Source organism: Heterocephalus glaber, unplaced genomic scaffold (assembly GCF_053883595.1).
Source record: "Heterocephalus glaber isolate CG9 unplaced genomic scaffold, H.glaber_assembly_v1.0 deba00001773, whole genome shotgun sequence".
NCBI lineage: Eukaryota > Metazoa > Chordata > Mammalia > Rodentia > Bathyergidae > Heterocephalus > Heterocephalus glaber.
This window is the reverse complement of record NW_028258463.1, coordinates 7,263,737-7,281,689: the sequence shown is the minus strand read 5'-3', so window position 1 is coordinate 7,281,689 and position 17,953 is coordinate 7,263,737. Positions and strand designations below refer to the sequence as shown.

At 60.0% G+C, this 17,953-nt stretch overlaps 1 protein-coding gene across 2 annotated transcripts; it reads left to right on the top strand.

The window, feature by feature from the left end:
- Positions 1-228: 228 nt before the first annotated feature.
- Positions 229-16,064, top strand: Ngfr (nerve growth factor receptor). Of its 2 annotated transcripts, none has more exons than XM_004859654.4 (6): positions 229-412; positions 5,925-6,066; positions 8,714-9,073; positions 11,925-12,177; positions 13,220-13,380; positions 13,955-16,064. In XM_004859654.4, exons 1-6 carry the CDS (start codon positions 371-373, stop codon positions 14,254-14,256), a joined length of 1,260 nt encoding a protein of 419 aa, XP_004859711.3. In that variant the 5' UTR covers positions 229-370; the 3' UTR covers positions 14,257-16,064. The 2 variants fall into 2 exon arrangements, with proteins under 2 accessions (XP_004859711.3, XP_087058288.1); XM_087202162.1 differs by having other exon boundaries at positions 238-412; positions 13,220-13,374.
- The last annotated feature ends 1,889 nt before the right edge of the window (positions 16,065-17,953 follow it).

Below are 17,953 nucleotides of genomic sequence, written 5' to 3'. Positions count from 1 at the left end.
GCCGCAGCGGGGACGCCCTGGCCCCTAGGCCCACAGCAGTACCGGCCGATGGGCTGGGGAGCGCAGAAGCGGCGGCGGGCGCGGCTCCCCCCACCTCCCCTCCTCTCCTCCTCTCCCCCGCTCCCACCCAGGCGGCGGGGCGGGCGGGCGCGGTTCCGGGGGTGGGCGGGCCGGGGAGGAGGCGGGGCCGCCGCACTGGCTTCACCCAGGCGCCGCCGCCCGCAGCCAGAGCGAGTGGAGCCTCGGCCAGGCCAGCCCCAGCGGGCGCGCGAGCGCGCCGCAGCCCCATCCGCCCGCAGAGAGGACCGAGCCGGACGCCGAGCGCTGCCGCGAGAGGCGGGCGAGCCAGGCAGGTGCTTCGGGCCGCGCCATGGACGGGCTGCGCCTGCTGCTGCTGCTGCTGCTCCCGGGGGTGAGTCCGGCCGGGATCAAAACCCCGAGGCGGGCCGCGCGCCTTCACCCACCAGACAGCGGAGTGTTAGGGTCCCACATGCTGGGAGCGGGTGTCGGACGAGGGCCACCGGTGCCGGGACCCAGCGGGGAGCGTCCGGGATCCTCGGAGCGCACAAGCGAACCCTAGTCCCGGGATGGGGCTGCGGCCAGGACCCGCGAACGGATCCTTGGGTACCGCGGGAGGCGGAGTGGGGAGCCGGGCGGGGATCTCGGACACCTGGGCTCTTGGAAAGAAGGCACTTGAAGGTCGGGATCCCGAGGGGACTTTTCTCTCAGCATCCCGGTCTCTGGGGAGTCTTGAGACCGAACCGAGACCAAGGAAGGAGGAGGAACGAGATGGGGACTAGGGATGTGGGGGCCAGAGGGCCCAGGGCAGGGACGGAGACGAGCGATGGAACAATAGGGGAAGAGGTTGGAGGGACTGGAGGCGGAGGGGACCCGGCGTGGACAATGGGGACCGGCCAGACAATGGGGGGGGGGGTCAGCGGAGCGGCGGAGGAACGGGCGGGCTGAAGAGAGTTAAGAACAGAAGAGGGAAGAGGGCAGGCGTGCTAGAGAGATGAAGCAAGTGAGAAGCGAGCGTGGACCCTAAAGTGGCGGGGCCCCTCCTGTCCCGCGGGGGACAGCCGGACAGAGACAGCGCGCGCCCCGGCGCCCTTTCTCGCGGCCTCGCCCAGTCCGGGAACTGCGGCCGAGAATGCCGGGGTGGGTAGGGGCCATGCGCCTCACGGGGCTGCGGTGGGTGTCCGGGGTGCCCCAGCCGAGTGGGCTCCTCTGACTCCGACGCCGCGTTCACGCGGTGCACGGCGGCCGCGCAGGGAGGGAGCCGGCGTCCCCTGACTCGGTCACCGCGCGAGGTGCGGAGCTCGGCGACGCACAAAGCGGCGACCGTCCGGGCCGCGCGCAGCTCTCGGCTGTGCAGACCCGAGCAGCCCCCAGGGGGCACTGCGGGACGCGGGACGCCCTCCGCAGCCGGACCCCAGCCCAGCGGCGCCGCGCACTCCGGGCTCCCGCAGCCTGGCCGGGTCCGGATCCGGCTCGCGCCCCGCCCAGGGGCCCCCGGCTCGGGTTCTGACCCACCGCGTACGGAGGCGCCGACTCGGCCAGGCGGCAGGCTCTTCGCCTCAGCGCGGAGTAGCTCCAGGTATCCAGGAGTTGTGAGCTGGTGCACGACCTGAAGGTTGGCAATGAAGTGGAGTCCTCACGCTCGCTGCCACCTTCATCTCTCACCCGAGCATTGAACCCTCAGGTCCCCGTCGTACCGATGAGGAGACCGAGGCTCTGAGAGCTTTCAAAGGACTTGGCTAAGATCTCACAAGTCCGTCGGGCCAGAGCCGTGGCGGGACCCCCACCCTCACCCCATTCGAAGCTAGGTGCTCCCCCATCTCTCAAGGGGGAGGCGGGAGTCCCAGCTCGGCCTAGGAGCTGCGTTTCACACGGGATGGGGGGGGGTCGACACCCCGGAGTCCGGTGGCAGTGGAGTATGGGGGCGCTGGTTTCAACTCGGACGCTCAGCCCTGGTTCCCTTGAGCTGTCAGCACCTGTGGCTTTGCCTGGGGACCTGGGAGCGACTTTGAGCCCACTTTCGGGTGGGAGATAGTTCTTGGCCGGGCTGGAGCGGGCGGTGGTCCAGAGAGGCCGGGGGAGGAGGAGTGGAGTAGCCGGTAGTGGGGATCGAGGCGTGGGCTCGGGACTGGGAAGGAGAGGATGTCCAGGAATAGAGAAGAGGCCTGGAAGAAGGGAGGCTGGGCGTGGGGGTGCCTGGGGGCTCGGGGGTGGGGCCCCTGCTCAGACCTGCGGGCCGCAGCCGCTGCGCTCTCGCCGTTGCTCCTCCCGGGCCGGCGCTGCGCCGCGCGGCGCCCGAGTTTCTTCCTGGGCCGCGGCCGGCGCTGAAACCGGAGCGCGTCCGCGCCGGTAATGGAGGCACTTTGTCATTCAGACGTCTGTAACCAGAGACGCTGCGCTGGCTAATGCGCCTGAGAAGGATGCAGCGAGGGGGCAGCAAATGGGCGGCGCGAGCGGCCGGGCTGGGGTGGGGGTGGGTGCGTGGGAAGCTGGGGAGGCGGCCGGCCAGGGAAGGGTCCCCACCCCGGGTGCCAGCCCAGTCTGCTCTAGCGCCTCGATGCCTCCCCAGGGGAGGAGGTGGGGAAGCGGGAATGGTAAAATGTGCTGCGTGCCTACTACGCGCCTTGCGCTGCCACAGGTGCTTTCTCCGGGGTGTTGAATCCTCGGGAGGTCCCAGCAAGGTGATTTTAGCGAGTCCCATTTACAGCGCGCCCGTGGGGACTCCGGAGGTTTGGCTGGGTTCTTAATCTTTCCTCCCTAAACCAACTTCCAGATCTCTAAAAGAGGTGTGGCCCTCCACCAAGCCCAGGAGTTGGCTTTTGGCGCCACCATTTCAGAACCGAGTCGCTTCTCCCCACGCAGAGCCCAGCCCTCCCCCGGGCCAGCCTTTCTGCAGCGTTCTCCTGCGTGTTCAGGGTGACCCGCCCGCTCCCTGGTAACCTTACTTCCTTGAAAGCCGTGAAATGCCAAAATTAAAATAAAACAAAATAGAAAAGATTGTAAGCATTCTGGAAAATGTTAAATCATTCTATTAACTTGGAAATGAGTAAGTTTAGTAAATATAAGTTACAGGCAAATGTGTCTTGTCATTTTAATAAATGGATCATTTAAGGTCTGATTTTGGAGCCATTGGCCTGAGCTGTAGTCACCCCTCCCTGCTTGGCTGAACTCTTCCCTCCCACTAGGACCTGTCTGCGGTCTGCAGCTCAGACTCCCTAAAATGAGCTACTTCTTGGATTTATTGAATCCCCACTGTACACCAGACATATCTGCATACATTATCTCACTCAGTTCCACAGAAACCCTATGCAGTAGTCATTCCCGACCCAATGTTTTAGATGAGAAAACAGGTTTAGGAAGATCAAGTCATGTATTCAAACTCATATGCTATTAAGTAACAGATCTGGGATTTTATAGTAGAGGAGACAGAAAACAGGAAGCACATGGTTACTAAAGATGTGGTTCCCATTCCAAATGCAAGTCTGGAGAGGAGGAAGGAGCAAGGGCAGGAAGAGCAGGATTTTTCTGGCAGAGGGGCTCACCCACAACTACCACACTACCCACAGCTACCACAGACAGTCTCCCTCCACTATCCAGAGCCCTAGTCTCTACTGATCTCAGTTAACTGGAACACAGCCAGAGGACACCAAGGTAGCAGGAAAAGACCCTGGGAAAAAGAGAAGGATCCCGAAGTACTGTATATGATCAATCAGGCCTAATAAATTAGGTCAAGCTCTGCTAGCAGCCAGAAGTGATAGCTGATACCTTGACAGGAAGGGTGGACAGAAAAACTATACAAAAGCTGACAGGAAGCCAGGCATAGTGGTGTGTATCTGTAATCCCAGTTATTCTGGAGGCTGATGCAGGAGGATTGCAAGTTCCAGGCCAGATTGGGCAATTTAGTGAGACCCTGACTCAAAATAAAAAAATTTTTTTAAAGGGCTAGGGATGTAGCTCAGTGGTAGAATGTTTTCTTAGCATGTATGAGGCCCTGGGTTTGCTCACCAGTACCAGAATAAAAAAATGCTGGTGTAAATAGTGAGTCCAAGCCCCAGAGAAGCCATGGAGGTATGTTCCAGAGACAGAATGGGGCAGTCACCATGGTGGCCAGTAGGAAACACATTAGGGGAAATGCCGGGTGATTGTCCAGCATACCCTTGACCCTGGAGACACCCAGCCAGCCAGAGTTCTCCCTCTAGACTTATAGTGCCTGGAGGGCATATAGAATTTCATGTTCTTAAGGCCCATAAATACATACACCAGTCCCTACTGTGTGCCAGCTGCAGCATCAGGACCAGTACCACCAGTCTCTGCCCTCCGGGATCTAGCAGCCTAGAGTCCATGAAGTATCAGGCAAAGCACCAATGGGGAACAGGACAGCACCCCCCACCCCAATCTGGGAGGAGGTGGGGACGAGGGATCATTTGCTTGAGGAAGTGGCATTTAAGCAGACCCATAAGCGATGGAAAGAAATCAAAACAGGCCCTTCTGGAATCTGGCTCCAAAGGGAAAGCTTGCATCTGGGCCCCCCCAGGCTCCTGGCCCGCAGATGTTCCCAGCTCTGTGTGCCCCTGGCACTTGAGCAAGGTGGTGGCACCTACGGTTCCCTCCTGTGCTGTCTGCACCCTTCCCACCAGGCTCCAGACCCCGGCTGATCCTAGGTGGTCAGCTCTTGTGTCCCTTGCCTCCCGTTTCCTTCCCCACCAAGCCCTGCTGAGACTGCAGGATCCGTTAAAGGTCTGGAGTGAAAGGAATGTCTCAGCCATGCTCGTGCCAGCGTGGCAGCGGAGGAATGCCCCCCAAAGACCTTGTAAACCTCCCCTCTGCTCCCACGACCCAAGAGCCTCAACTTCTCAGCATCTGATGGAGGCTGCAGGCTCTGGAACCAGCAAAGCAGGCTTTGGAGTTTTATTAGACATTAAGTTGAAGGGTTTTTTTTTTTTGGTGGAACAAATATAAAGCAAGGCTCCAGCAGTCCCTCCTGCTAGGGAGTCTGGTGCTAAATTGTTCCATGCACCAGCAAAGGCGCTTCAGTGGCAGGAATCTGACTCCCCTTTCCCCTGGTACCAGCTCTGTTTCCAGTGGCCACATGGGAGGACAGGGCCAGGGGAGGGCCGGTGCCTGGAAATCAAACCCTGGTGGGTCAGGGCAGCCTGGTGGGGAGAGCATTGCTGTCTCATTGAGAACAGGTGTCCCCGTTCTCCCTGCCTTGGCGCCAGACACTTGCCCATCCGTTGGTCAATTTCGGGGCGCCAAGCTGTCTCCGTCTCTATGGAGAGATGAAGACTCCGAGTGGAGAATTGGGGCAGGCCAGAGCCTCCATGCAGAGTCAGGATTTGAACTCGAGGCCCCAGCCCTCTGCTCTTGGGCACAGACACCTCCCGTTTGATATTTAAGATGTGGAATTAAGGACAGGAGAAGCATCCTGCTCGCCTTTGTTAGGAAAAGGCCCCTCCTCCAGGGAAAGGCAGCCCCGCAGGTGTGAAGCTTAGCGAGTGGAGCTTGGACCAGATTTCAGCTCTGCTCGCCCCCTTGGCTGGGGGCCCTGTGCAGGCTGCAACCTGTCCAACCATTCATGACACCCTGCCGGAAGGAAGGCCCTCGCTGGGTCTCAGGCCGCCTTCCCCATCTGGTGTATCCTCAGGATCCCAGGAGCAGCCGTAACCCCAAGGTGAACTCTGCAGAAGGCTAGCATCCGGGGCTCTGCCCTCACTGCCCAGCAGCCTGTCAAAGCCACTGTCCCCCGCTGCCTGTTCCCCGAGGCCAGCTTTGATGTGCCTAATGCCTCCCTGTGAGCTCACCCTCGCACAGGTGGTTCCAATACAAAGCACTAGGATGGGGCGCTTGATCCCTCGGAAGTTGCCCCCTTTCTCTTGCCAGGCTGACCTCTGATTTCCCCCACCTAGGTGTCCCTAGGAGATGCCACGGAGACATGTCCCACAGGCCTGTACACCCACAGCGGCCAGTGCTGCAAGGCCTGCAACCTGGGTGAGGGTGTGGCCCAGCCCTGCGGAGCCAACCAGACTGTGTGTGAGCCCTGCCTAGACAGTGAGTACAGCGTGGCCGGTGGGGACGGGGGACAGGACAGAGGGGAGGGCAGGAGCATGCCCAGTGGTCACCCACAGCAGCTCTGTCCCAACACAGGAGGCCGAGAGGAGAAGCTGAAAGTGGGTGAGGGCGCAGGGGGCATCCCCAGGGGTGCCCCTTCCCAGCCCGAGCAGAGAGGTTGGTAGAAGAGTGTGGCCGACAAGCAGATGCTAAGAGCAGCTAAAAATATCTCCCCCGCACTGCAAAATCAATGGCTGCAACTAACCTGTGTGTTTGGGGGAGGGGAGGAAGCTCATCCGCGCTGGCCCGAGACTGACCTTGGGGTTCCTGGGAGGGCGTGTCTGCCCCTCCCCGCCAGGCCCCGGAAGGAAGCCGAGCTTTCCCGAGGCGGCAGCGCTGGGGACTGGAGCGCTAGGATGTCCTTGCTCTGGGGGGTAAAGGAGTGCAGGAACCTCACTTCCCGGGGTGAGGGAGGCCCAGGGTTGGCAGGTCTGGGCCCCTGGGCTCTAGTCTACTCTGAGTTCTGTGCCCTTTGGAGGCAGGAGTCTTTACCCCGACTGCTACCAGTCAGCCTGCCCTCTGCCTGGCATTCAGTGCCCACCTGGATGCCCAGAGGAAACCATACCCTGCTTATTCTTTAACCCTGCTGGGAGGAAGGGATAGGGCTGGAAACTCTGAGCCCCCTTATCTGCCAGCCAGGTCGTCCCCCTAACCCGGGTGCCACCTCCCCCAGCCCAGCTGTCCTTCAGGCAACTCTCAACTCACACTGTTTTCCTATGTCTGGGGGCTATGGTTCCTGTAATCCCCTTTCCTGCACCAAGACATCTGGGCTAGTGGGAAGGCTTTGGCACCTTTGGGGCACCACCCTGGCCCTGGCCTAATAGGTCTGCATCAAAGGGCATGGCAGGTCCTGGACCCACCAAAGTCTGCCTGTCTCATTGGGTACTCTCTAGCTTGGGCACTCCGCCCAAGCCTAAACCCCTAGGGTTGGCACCCACTCCCTTCTGCCAAGGAGTACTCGCCCTTCCCCCTCCCCCTCCCCCTCCCCCTCCCCTTCCTCCCTCCCTTCCCCCACGACTCCAGCTGTGTTTATGGGCTGTCTTCACAAGCCCACTTTATGGGCTAGAGACCCCAGCGGACTTTCCCTCTATCCTCAAAACGTTTCCACAAGGAAACCGATTAAGCTCCTGCCTTCATGCTCTGCCAAGAAAGCCCATATTTTTCACACCACCTAAAACCCACTCCCAGGAGTTTGCTGCTAATTTCTGGCTTTTCCCAGGAGCGGCCTCTCCTCTTCCCTACCAGAATGACCAGATTTGGCCCCTGCCACAAGCCCACCAGATAGGACGCTCCTGTTTGTATAGATCGGACATCCTGCCGTGGCTGTCTGGGTTTGGAAGTCCTTTCTGCCCACCGGTGCGACTGTGTCCTCACCACCCAAGTTCACTGTGCTTATCACTGCCCACCCACAGGACCCAACCTTTATAGGATCCTGGCCGAGTGTTGAGTGCTCTACCATGAGCTTCATGTATCCCTGGCGGAAACCTTGTGGGTGGAACTAATATGCCAGATTTTACAGGGAAAGAAAAAAAGCTCAGAGAGGTTAAGTAAAACCCTCAAAGTCGCACAGCTAACTACTGACAGAAATAGATGACTGGAATCTGCCTGTTCCCTAGGAAAAGAGACCAGGGTAGGACTCCTGGGCCAGAAAGGACTCCAAATCGAGTGCCCCCAGGCTCCCCTCCCTCGATGGACCCTTCCCTCCCCTGCCTAATTTCAGTCCCTTAGGGTTTCTCCACCTTTCCTTCTTGCCTCCCGAGCCCCACTCCCAAGGATTCCCAGGTGTCTGAATCCATGGACTTCCTGCCCTCAGAACAAGGATAGGTCCTTCTCAATTCCAAGTGTCCCAGAATGTCCCACCCCAGCTGGAAGGAACCAGGAAGATCTGGCTCTGCCCCTTCCTGGCCCCAGCACCAGGAGGAGAGGACCCCGGAGCACACCATTCACACCCACTAAGGAAGCAGGAGCCAAAAGTGTGCCACAGGACCATCCCTGCCAGTCCTTCCTGCTTTCTAGCTTGGATCCCTCCTGCTGCGCCCTAACTCTTGGGGTCGCTGCCACCCTCCAGGGCTGAACCCTAGCGCCACGGGTGGGAAATTCTGCCACCTAACTGTGGTCCATTCCAGCAGCGCCTGAGCCCCCACCCACGGAGAGGGAGCAGGGAGGCTGAGGCAGGAGGCTCCCTAACGAAGGCCTCCTGCCTGCTTGGCCTGGGTTCGAAGCCCACTCTGGCCCGAGGGGAGGGCTGGGTGGGAGCGATGCTCAGCTTGTTCCTTAATCATGCTGGAAACCAGGGCGCAGGGCTGGGAAGTCTCTGAGATGATCAGCCAAGGAATTCACGGGCACCAGCTGAGTTCCCGGGGAAGCCTCAGGCCAGATGCTTCTGGGGCCTGGGGGATGGGGTTCCTGGCTGGGATCAGGGACTCGGGGAAGAGGGTGGGACTCGATGGATGAGGGGGCGAGGCTGAAGAGAAGCCGAGCACCTTGGCGAGTGATGTGGTGGGAGGGACTCTGGCCTCTGCACCCCCGGTGCCCAGGGAGCAGGTGGCTAAGTCTCCTGCTTCCCTGCCGGCCCCTCTGCCCGCAGGCGTGACCTTCTCCGACGTGGTGAGCGCCACAGAATCGTGCAAGCCATGCACCGAGTGCGTGGGCCTGCAAAGCATGTCGGCGCCGTGCGTGGAGGCCGACGACGCCGTATGCCGCTGCGCCTACGGCTACTACCAGGATGAGGCAACAGGCCGCTGCGAGGCGTGCAGCGTGTGCGAGGCGGGCTCCGGCCTCGTGTACTCATGCCAGGACAAGCAGAACACCGTGTGCGAGGAGTGCCCCGACGGCACCTACTCCGACGAGGCCAACCACGTGGATCCGTGCCTGCCCTGCACCGTGTGCGAGGACACAGAGCGCCAGCTTCGCGACTGCACGCGCTGGGCGGACGCGGAGTGCGAGGGTGAGCGCGGGGTGCACACGCGCGGGGCTGGAGTCGGGCGAGGGCGCCCTCTGGGGGTCGCCAGGGGTCCACCGGCCTCCAGGCAGCTCTGAGACCTCAGGCCAAGCAGGCGTCCTTGGTGGGCCTTCGTGATGGTTTCTGATCCTGTCCCCCTCAGGGATCCTTAAGTTTCATTTCCTTCTTCGGGCTAAATGTGCAGAGCCAGTCTGATCCTCTTCCAGAGCGCAGTTGCTCCATTTAACCACATTGAGGACCACGTCCCTCTGTGCCCACCAGCTAGTGCTTGGATGGCAGCACAGCCACTGAAGGGGGCCATGGCCATCAGAGCTCAGAGCAGGGCATCTTCCGCTCGAGGCAAACTCCTTGCCCTGCAAAGGGGCCCGAGGCTGGCAGGAGTGGGGACCCTTTCACTCTGAGGCCTGGTCTATTGTGGCTTTTGGCTGTAAGACCTGGGGCGGAACTGTCCCTGACACTGAGTAGTGTCTCTCCTGTCCCTGATGCTCAGTTTCCTGCCTGGCCATCTGGTTTGGGGGTTGTTAGGGTTGAAGAGCACACAGTGGGATGGCCCCACTTTGCCTGTGAGCCTGGGGACAGGGTCGCAGTCCTGTGGCAGTTTAGTGAAAGATGGAGTTGGATGCAGAGAACACTGAGGTGGTGGGAGGTGGGGGTCTGAGGCAGAAAGAAGGGGGTGGCAGCCCTGGAGCCCAGAGGGTGGGGGACAAGGTGGGGTCTCACGGATGCTTTCAATATGGGGCAGTGGATGGGAACTGAGTGTGCTCCCACCCCGGCTAGACACAGGCAGCCAGTAGTAGCCTTTAATTAGAGCTGTTTCCCTTTGAGAGCCAACCTGGGCTTGTGCCTCATGCTGAGCAGGCACACAGTGCCTCCCTCAGGGAGCTCGCAGTACAACAGACAGGAGAGGCAGGCTTGGCTCCAGTCTGATAGGGGAGCATCTAGTTCCCAGCTGGGGGAGAGGTCGGTCCCCACCTTGGAGGCAGCACAGCCTCTGCCTGAAGTGTGCCTCCAGCCCATCTGAGAGCCTCCCATCAGACGCTGGCTCCAGTGCACTGGGCCTGCCCTCCAAGTCCTGTGAGTGCCCCGGTGTGCAGAGGGCTTCGGGGCTGGGCTGAGGCCAGGCATGTGTTTGACGCTTCCTGCCTGGGAAGAGGGTGGAGGAGAAATGGGGCGTTAACCCCAGCGGGATTCTGTGGAGATTGCCCTGAGCCAGGAGATGGGCAAGTGGCATCAGGTGCCAGGCTGAGTCGGGTGGGAGCTCAGCAGGCAGACAGCAGGCAAGTGGGCAGCAGCATTCCATGGGCAAGTCCGGGCCAGCCAGTGGGGCACTTAGGCAGGCGCGCGGCGAGAGCCAGAAACGTTGGTGGCAGAGGAGGGTCGTCCACTTTCCCAGCCACCTCTAAGGAGAAGGGCATCCGAGGGGTTTGTCCATCCCTGTCCTGTTCCCTTTTCATCCCCAGCCTCTAAGGGTTAAGTGTCCTCAGCTTGAGGCCCAGCGTCTGTTGCAGGAAGTGGAATTTGATTCTGGTCCGATTGCCCCCTCCTCTACCTGGTATACATTTCAGGTGTTAGCTTGGTGACTCAGCCACCCCAGGCCAGAAGGCCCCCCTGGCCCCAGTGAAGTTCAGGAGGGGTAGTCCCGTCCCTCCTTCCATCCCCAAGTTGTGTAGCACCCACACCGGAAGTGGCCGTCAGGACCAGCCCAGGGCTTAGCAGGTTGGAATGCTAGTGTCATGGTCACATCTGGATCTCATCCGGTCCCCATCGTGGGGGACTCAGGAGATGAGAGAAAGTGCCCTGGATGGTCAGGCTCTCTTTGCCCTGCTGTGTTCTCTCATTTCTGTGGTGGTCTGAGTTTATCTTCCCACCCTCCCACCTCTGGGCCTGGGGTTTAGTCTGCACTGAGCTGTATCTGCAGCCTGCACCCCCTCTTAGGGCTGAGATGGGGAGGTAGGATGGGGTGGTGGATGGCAGCCTCTCCCCACTGCCAGCCAGATGGGTTCCAGGCCCACATCTGGGGGCCTCACCTCTCAGAAGGTGCTGACAATGAGCACCTTTGACCATCTCCGTCTTGAGTCCTGGAGGCCAGGAGGCTGGTAGGCAGCTTTGGCTCCAACTTGGGTGGGCACACTAAGGAGCAGGGTGCCCTCCCCTTCACCCCGTTGACATGCCCTTTCTGCTTTCCCTCCCTGCCCCAGGTGTGGGAAGTGAGGACAGATTCAGTAGGCAGCTCTGCCCGGGCAGGCATCCCCAGGCCATCCAGAGCCCAAAACCCCTAGCGCTGCTCCTGGCTGGGTGGTAGGATGGAAAATCCCATCCACTGGTGCCAGCAAGTGCCCGGCTCCTGCCAGAGAGGCTGGTAATACCCAGCTGGCATGAGAAGGCTCAAGTTGGTGGCCAGGCATAAGCTCCCTCCCCTGAAGCAGTGGGCATTACCTGCCTTGTAGGCTCTCTCCATTGGCACCCTGCTTCCTGCCAAGGAGGCCTCAGGCTACCTGGCACGGTCTTCTGTCAGTGGCCCCACCAGGTGATGTGGGGAAACAGAGGCTGGCCATGCCCAAGGACAGGCGGTAGGGATGTATGCCAGCTGTGCCCTGTACCCAACCCCCCTCTGCCTAGACCCTGGGCCTCAGAGACAGGAAGGAGCTGAGTGCCCTCCTGTTTTGCAGCAGCCCTTGTTCTTTTCCACCAGAATGGACACACACATGTACACACACAGGACAGCCCAGAGCCTGTGCATAACAATAGCTGAGCCCCATGAGCACCCAAGAAGGTCCAGGGGCCCAGAAGGAAGTGAAGCTGGCCAACCTCACAAGCTGGGCCCTTCTTCCCCCAGAGATCCCTGGCCGCTGGATCACTCGGCCCACACCCCCAGAGGGCGAAGACAGCACAGGGCCCAGCACCCAGGAGCCTGAGGTACCTCCCGGACAAGACCTTGTGGCCAGCACAGTGGCAGACGTGGTGACCACCGTGATGGGAAGCTCCCAGCCCGTAGTGACTCGAGGCACTGCCGACAACCTCATCCCCGTCTACTGTTCCATCCTGGCTGCCGTGGTCGTGGGCCTCGTGGCCTACATCGTGTTCAAGAGGTAAGAGGCCCCAAGAGTGGGCACTTGAGCCCTGAAGGAGGGCTGTTTGCTGACCTTGACCTAAAACACAAACACTGTCTTTTTTTTTTTTGGTGGCACTGGGATTAAACCCAGGGCCTTCCCACTGAGCTACATCCCCAGCCCTTTTTTAACTTTTTATTTTGGGGGAGGGTCTTGCTAAATTGCCCAATCTGACCTCAAACTTGTGATCCTCCTGCCTCAGCTTCTGAGACTGCCTGGGATTAAAGGCGTGTACCATCTCGCTCCTTTAACTCAACCCCATTTTAGGCTCCTCTCTTACCACCCCTCAGTGTTCGCCTCTCTTCCGGCCCCTCACCACTGGCTCCTGACATCCACATCCAGGGACAGGAAGGTACAAGAACTCCAGGAAAGTGTTTTAAAGTTGTAAATGCATTTCCCATTCTTAATTATTTTAAGTCATCAAAGTAATACATGATTGTAAAATTTCTCATCTGTTTGGAGAGGATCCTTCCCAATCATTTTCTATGCATTTTTTGTATGACTGCATGTATATAAGGCCTTTTATGAGCATATGTAGACACGCAGGTTTTTCTTAAAGCCTCAACGAGGTCACAGTCTACCCATTTTCCTGCTTTTGTGTGCAGTTACTCCAGTTCCGCCAACTTTCCTGGGGTCACAGATTATCTGACTGTTGGCAACCATTTGTTCCGTAAGGTGGATAGGCAAAAAATCATTTGTGTCGCCAGTCCCCATGTGATGGGCGTTTGGCTTGTTTTCAGCTTTTTGTTATTGCTTATAATCGCAGAGGAAATCCTTGTGTGTATAGCTGTCCACATGTGGGAGTATTTTGGAAGGGGTGATTGGGAGAAGTAGAATTCCTGAGAAGTTATTTATTCATGCACTGCCCATTCCATGAACATCCACCGAACGCTTTCAGAGTGCCCCGAACCTCATGGAGCTGTCCTCAGGCTGTCATAACCCTGGGGGCCCCTCTGTGTCCTTGGCCCTACACATCAGAGCAGATCCCTCACCCGAGGGCTGGCCTGTCCCCCGGCCCCAGGTGGAACAGCTGCAAGCAGAACAAGCAAGGAGCCAACAGCAGACCCGTGAACCAGACGCCCCCACCCGAGGGCGAAAAGCTGCACAGCGACAGCGGGATCTCTGTGGACAGCCAGAGCCTGCATGATCAGCAGCCCCACACGCAGACGGCCTCAGGTCAGGGTGAGTGGCCGCAGGTGGCCAGTACCCTGATCGAGATCAGACTACAGGAGGGACCCCCAGGCTGGGAGCCGCTGGGGGAGGGGCAGGGGAAGGGCGGGCCTTTCCAGCAGGTGACCAGCGAAATGGAAGCTTTTACAAGTCAGAGTATCCAGACTCATCAAGCTAATTGTCCCCCCTGGGGGCTAATTACTGCCCAAAGTAACTGCAATTAGCCTCCTGCCCTGGGCTTCTGGGGAACAAGTGGCCAAGTATGGACCCTAATTAGTGGTCCTCAGGCTCCAGGACGCTCAGTCGCTACAGTTGTCTGGAGCTAGGAGTCCTGTCTCCGCCTCAGCCTTGATTAATTGCTGAGGAGTGGGAGGGGTTAGGTGGCCAGGATGGTGCCAGAGCAGTGGGTAAGGAGGGGACAGCATGCCAGCGTGCCCCAGCCCCCTCCTAGCCCTGCCTCCATCGAGGACTCCTCTTTGCCTTCCTGCACCTCTGCAGTGGGAGGAGAGGGGCTCATGCCAGCCCCCAGCCTGCTGTGGGGGAGAAGGGTGCAGGGCTGAGACTGATGCCCTCTGGGTTCCCGCAGCCCTCAAGGGTGACGGCGGCCTCTACAGCAGCTTGCCCCCTGCCAAGCGGGAGGAGGTGGAGAAGCTCCTGAACAGCTCGGCCGGGGACACCTGGCGGCACCTGGCAGGCGAGCTGGGCTACCAGCCCGAGCACATAGACTCCTTCACCCACGAGGCCTGCCCCACCCGCGCCCTGCTCGCCAGCTGGGCCGCCCAGGACAGCGCGACGCTCGACGCCCTCCTGGCCGCGCTGCGCCGCATCCAGCGAGCTGACATCGTGGAGAGCCTGTGCAGCGAGTCCACAGCCACGTCCCCCGTGTGAGCTGACGGCCGGGAGCCCCCCGCCCTGTCCCCACATTCCGACGACTGAAGCTCCGGCCAGCCCCCTCGGAGCCCATGTCCCCAGGGGTGGGCCAGCCCACAGAGCTGGGCTCCACTGGGCAGGGCCTCCGAGCCTGGCCCACACTACAGCCCTGCCACACCTCTCTGTGGCCCCTCGCTTCTGATCACAACCCTCTCCAGCGAGAGAAGTGGCCTTCCCTGCCCCCGCCTGCCCTCCCTTCCACCCACGCTAGGAAGGCAGCCCTTCCCACCTCAGCTGGGGAGGAGCTGCCCTCAAGGATGGTGTGGGACAGTGACGAGGCCCAGAGACTCAGGAGGAGGTCCTGAGGAGCCAGAGCCATGGACTCTACACTGTGAACTTGGGGAGCGAGGGGGACTGTACTAGCCTAAGCCCTCCCGCGCCCTCCCTGCTGGCCTGAGATGAGAGATCAGGGGCCTGGCTGAGCTGGAAGCGGGTGTGGAACCCTGTCCCCCCTTCCTTTTACATGCAGGACAGTGAGGCCCAGAGAGAGGCAGTGACTCGCCCCAGGCCACCCAGCCAAGGGGGATGCCGTGCAGCCCCCCTCTCTGAATGAGGGCCCCCAGGTTTGTGGAGGGCTGGGGGAGGAGTCCAAGTGGCTTCGGGGAAATGTCCTGAAGCTCAGTCCTCTCTAGGGTACCCATCAGGCCCCTGTGTGGCCCCTCTGGGCTGGGCTGCTTGCCCGAGGCCTGGCCCTCGGGTCTGTCCGCAGGAGTCGGGTTTGGGGATTGTGGGAAGGGATGCTGCTGCCCGATGCCTGTGCCCCGTGGGCTTGTCCCCCTGTCTGTTGGTGCCCCTTGTCCTGGCACAGACCTGGAGCCAACACACCCCTAGGAGTCAGAGACCAGGCCCCCACTTCCCCCCAGCAACACACACACAGGATGGGACTTTCTGAGTCCCGTCTCAGCTGAGGACTGGTCCCTGCTGGGGCCGCTGCCAGTGCTGCATCTTGGTGGGAGCTGAGCTCGGCCGGACTGTCTCCTCCACCCCGGCCTTGGCCGGCCAAGGATGCTGAGCCCGGGCCTGGCGTCCGTCTGTCTTCCAGGGCCCTGCGTGGGGGAATGCTCCCCGCCCCTTCCCACAGCCGGGCCTTGGCTGGGCCCAGAGATTTTGATGAAGAAAAGCAGGCCGGTGGTGTGGGAACGAAGCAAGAAGGAATCAAGTTGGACTCATCACCTCTAGGGGTTCCTCCCAACTTAGAAGACCCGTTTCCTTAGAGTGGCCAGAAAGGGGCCGTGGGTCTCAGTGGCGTTTTCACCCCTTTCTTGGCCTGTTGTTTTGCTTGCTGTTGGAATGAATGTGCCCCCTCTATTTAGCATGAAGGAGCCCGGGCAGGGGGTGCAGGGACCGCCGTCCCTCCCCACCCAGGGCTCTCCCAAGCCTGTAGTAGGGACTAGGAGCATTGCACTAGGTGACACTTGGTGACCTCAGTCTGTGATAGGAGGAAGCACACCTGCTGGCCCCTCACCCAAGCCCCTGGGGCATGGAACAGACTGAGGGTATTTATTTTCCTGCACCACAGCTGGGGAGGGCGTTAGGGGCTGCGAGTATGTTGTAGCATGTGTTTGGTTCTAGGGTCCCCGCCTCCCTCCCTTGGGCTGCGACAACGGAACCCTTTTGGCCCTGCAGCTGGGAGCTGCGTGCTCCAGACCTCCTGCCACCGGCCTGTCACCTCCCCTCGCATCCTGTGTAATCATTTCTTGGGCCCTCCTGAAGCCTACACATAGAACATAAGTGATGAACATTAAATAGCAAAGAAAGAAAAAGTACGAAGAGGCTTTCTGGGAGTCAGAGTTGTTTGGGGTTGCGTGTGTCCCGGGAACTCCAGGTGTAATTGCCAACTCGGTGAGTTCTTGTCCTATTTTTCCCCTCCACCCACCTGGGAAGTCCAGCAAGTTCCCTTGTGTAGCCACGAGGCTCATTTTAGTGGGAGGGGGAGGAGAGGGGGCCCTTTGCCCCCAGGTCTTGGCAAGGGAAAGTAGAAACAGTCATGGGGGAAGCTGGCCAGCTGTGAACTTGATCAGATGTCAGAAGTGAAACTGACCACAGGGGACCCTGAGGTTTGCCAGGAGGCCCAGGTCATGACCCCACAGCTCCCAGCCACCCACATGGCCTGTCACACACACACATACACACACACACAAGCGCACACAGAATCTGGCTCCAGATGGCTCTGCAGGAGGCTGACTGGCCCGGCCCTCCAACTCTGATGGGTGGATCCCAGCCCTGGCTTCTGCCTGCCTGGCTGGGTGCCCTGGCCTGGCCCAGGCTTGGGGACTGCTGGGGCTGCAGGCTTCTGGGCCCAGGCTGCTACCCGCCTCTGAGGCCAGCTGGGCAGGGGACAGAGCTGCTTCTGCTGGTAGCTGGCTCAGGTCTTCCGTTACTGGGGAAGGCAGGGGAGGCATGGACTTCCAGAAAGAGCAACAGAGAAACCTTCTTGACTCCACGTCCAGGGAGATGAGCCAGCCAGACCCCGGGGAGTCAGACACAAGGAGGAGGGGCCTTTTTGTTGTTCTCCCCAACTCACACACACAGATAGTGGCAAGAAGACTGGGTGTGGGGAGGAAGGCCTCAGAGGAGGTCAGAGAAATGATCTCCGTATTAGGGAACAGCCTGTGAGATGGCAGAGTCTCTGACTCAAAGGTGCCTCCTGTCTGATGGAGGGACAGTCCGGGACTCAAGGGTGTTCCTAGTCTGATGAGAGGCAGAACTCCTGTCCTAAGGGAGCCCTGCTCCTCGTTTTGATGGAAGGAATGTAGTCTCTTGGTGCTGTCCCTCGGGGCTGAGGGAGGTGTAAATGCAGCCTTCCTTTTTTTTTTTTTTGTACTGGGGATCGAACTTTGGTCCTTGCGCTTGCATAGCAGGCGGAGAAACCGCTGAGCTAAATCCCTGGCCCAAGCCTTCCATTTTGATGGCACATTCTTTCCTCTTTCTTTGGATTTGGAGTCTTACTAGGTAGTCCAGGCTGGCCTTGAACTCTCAGTGATCCTCCTGCCTCAGCCTCCTGAGTGCTGAGATGGCAGCTGTACCCCACCACTCCTGGCTTGCAACTGTACACTCTTATTTATTTAGTTGGTTCTGTGGTGCTGGGGAGCAAGTGCAGGGCCTTGGACAGGCCAGGCAAGCACTCTACCGAGGAGCCACAACCCCAGCCCCACAACTTCGTGCTTGCCTGAGAAGACTGAGCAGACAGGCCCTACGTGGTGTGCACTGCCACATCAAGGCAAGTGGAGGCCCCAGCAGCCCCTGGCACCAGGGGTCAGGGAAGGGCCACAGAAGCTGAGCCCTAAGGGCCGTAAGTTAGGAAGCTCGGGGAGGAGTGTGTGTGGCCTAAAATCAGGTTCAGCCCCAAGTGGGGGGGAGCAGAGCCAGCCTGGGGAGGCTGCAGGGCTGGGAGCCAGAGCAGAGGGAGGGAGTGGCAGGATGCACAGGGCAGGCCTCTGAGGGTCTGGCAAAGGGGTCTGGATGCAGTAGACTGGGAACCTCGGAGGGGGCGGAGCCAGGAAGAGGCACCACCCATAGAGCTGGGGTGCCTTCTGTTTGTTGCTGGGGGTGGGGATTGAAGCCAGGCCTCTAGCTCTTCTGCAGAGCCACACTCCCGGCCTCCAGGTTGCATTGTAGTGAGCATCTGAGGAGGCCGGAAGTGACTGCAGCTGAC

What these genes read in the sequence shown, in the direction of transcription:
- Ngfr (XM_004859654.4), top strand. Translation starts at nt 371, where the DNA reads ATGGACGGGCTGCGCCTGCTGCTGCTGCTGCTGCTCCCGGGG. An exon ending in TGCTGCTGCTGCTCCCGGGG is followed by an intron (nt 413 to 5,924) that starts GTGAGTCCGGCC and finishes TCCCCCACCTAG; the next exon opens with GTGTCCCTAGGAGATGCCAC. An exon ending in GCAGACGGCCTCAGGTCAGG is followed by an intron (nt 13,381 to 13,954) that starts GTGAGTGGCCGC and finishes GGGTTCCCGCAG; the next exon opens with CCCTCAAGGGTGACGGCGGC.